This window comes from Penaeus monodon, chromosome 27, assembly GCF_015228065.2.
Source record: "Penaeus monodon isolate SGIC_2016 chromosome 27, NSTDA_Pmon_1, whole genome shotgun sequence".
Lineage (NCBI taxonomy): Eukaryota > Metazoa > Arthropoda > Malacostraca > Decapoda > Penaeidae > Penaeus > Penaeus monodon.
This window is the reverse complement of record NC_051412.1, coordinates 14,131,059-14,132,696: the sequence shown is the minus strand read 5'-3', so window position 1 is coordinate 14,132,696 and position 1,638 is coordinate 14,131,059. Positions and strand designations below refer to the sequence as shown.

The 1,638-nt window shown below is 42.9% G+C and overlaps 1 protein-coding gene across 1 annotated transcript in view; it reads left to right on the top strand.

Annotated features, from left to right (window-relative positions):
• The window catches only part of LOC119590356, a 1,328-nt gene extending 374 nt beyond the window's left edge, over positions 1 to 954 (top strand). The window contains exon 2 of the mRNA XM_037939028.1: positions 4 to 954. Within this exon, the coding sequence (XP_037794956.1) occupies positions 4 to 293 (290 nt within the window). The 3' untranslated portion in view covers positions 294 to 954. The remainder of the gene's footprint in view (positions 1 to 3) is intronic.
• The last annotated feature ends 684 nt before the right edge of the window (positions 955 to 1,638 follow it).

Here is a 1,638-nt window from a genome sequence, read left to right as displayed (position 1 = left end):
CAGAAATCGAATTCGAGACAATGGCAAGTGTTCGCTCCATTGCTGTGCTTATGTTGGTGGCGCTGTCCCTGGCTGCAGTATGCGAATCCCTGAAGCTGTGTCGGCAGTTCCCTAGCTGCTGCGCGACCAATTCGTGTCACGCGTTGTGCCCCTCGTGTCGGGAAGCCAAGTTCTTCACCAATGGCGTGAGGAACAAGCCCAGTGGACGTGTTCCCAAAATCAGCTTCATCAACGGAGATCCCTTTGCCAACCCAAGTGGCGGCGTGTTCCCCGACCCTCTCATCTTTGTGTAATGGTCCAGCTCTCCTTTAACTTTGCCTCTGGACAGCCAGTTGAGGCCGAGCTTCATTTCGCTGAGTGCATCGTCAGCCAGTTGAAGTCGGCTTTCTTTTCGCTGTCGCAGTGGTTGGCTCAGCCAGTTGAACTGCATGTTCATTTCGCTGATGTCACACAAGGTGTAGCATTTAGTCAGTTCGTGAGATTTCGAGCAGGAGTCTCATCTAGTCCCCGGGGACTTCCCTTTCGGAGGAGGTCCTCAAGCCAAAGACGTCGTGGGTCTCAGTGTGAGAGAAGAGATAGGAACAGTGAGAGAAGAGTCTTTCCCAGATTGTCTCTCTTGGGTGAATGTCATGCACACTCATCCATGCAGGTGAAGTGTTAAGACATGGCAAGTCGAAAAGGCCAAAAGAAAAGTCTGTTAAGACTGTCTGTTGGCCCGACGATGCTCATGTAGTGTGGCCTTCTGCCCAGTGGTGTTCCAAGCCAGAAGAATCCCCGGATTGCCTTCTGGTTGATTGTTCCCGTACATCGTGTCTCTGACGGTGTATTTTGCCAAAGAGAAGTGTTTTGTGTGGTGTGTGGATTGTGAATGTATTTATACCAGATGTGGTTCGCCATATTGCTCATCTATTGTGCTTTTGTATTTTTTTCATAAATAAACAAAATTTTGATTTACGAAACTTTTATGCTAACCTGATCATGTTGATTTTTATCGACCAGCATTTTATATTTGTAAGGCACATTGTATGTGTCATATAAGGTCCTTTATGGATAAATGACAAGGGATTGGACTTTTCCTCCTACAAGGCTATATAGTATACACACACAAGTAAAATAAATTGCAAACTTCATAAACTGAATAACAGTGTCGGTGTATTGACACTGTTATTCTTTGTTTTTATTAGAACAATCATGTCAATTTAGTTACAAATAATTCCAATCACAAAAGTCTTATAGCTATGAAATGTATCAGGTGATACATATCACAAGATTCACTCTCCTCCCATGTATCTTGTATAATGAATACGTTTAGCAGATTAGCGACTAGAAAATTTAAGTAATGAGCTCTCTTTTTATCGCCTGAAAACCTATTGTAATTTTGGTGAACCTATTTTGGCCCTTTTATCGGAGCAAGTTATTAGCCACCTGAATATATATTTTGTACAAACGGAAGATAAAAAAGCAAAGCATGGAAAAAGAATTGCAGTCAGTGAAGTACATTGTGAAGAAAGGAAGAACAAGATGCAAATCAAAGAGAACCAGTTGTGGAGACGATATGGACCCAACGAGCATCTGTTATATATATTGTCACTGTACTTAATGCGAGCTGTCGTTAGCTATCACTGAGAACGTTAGAGA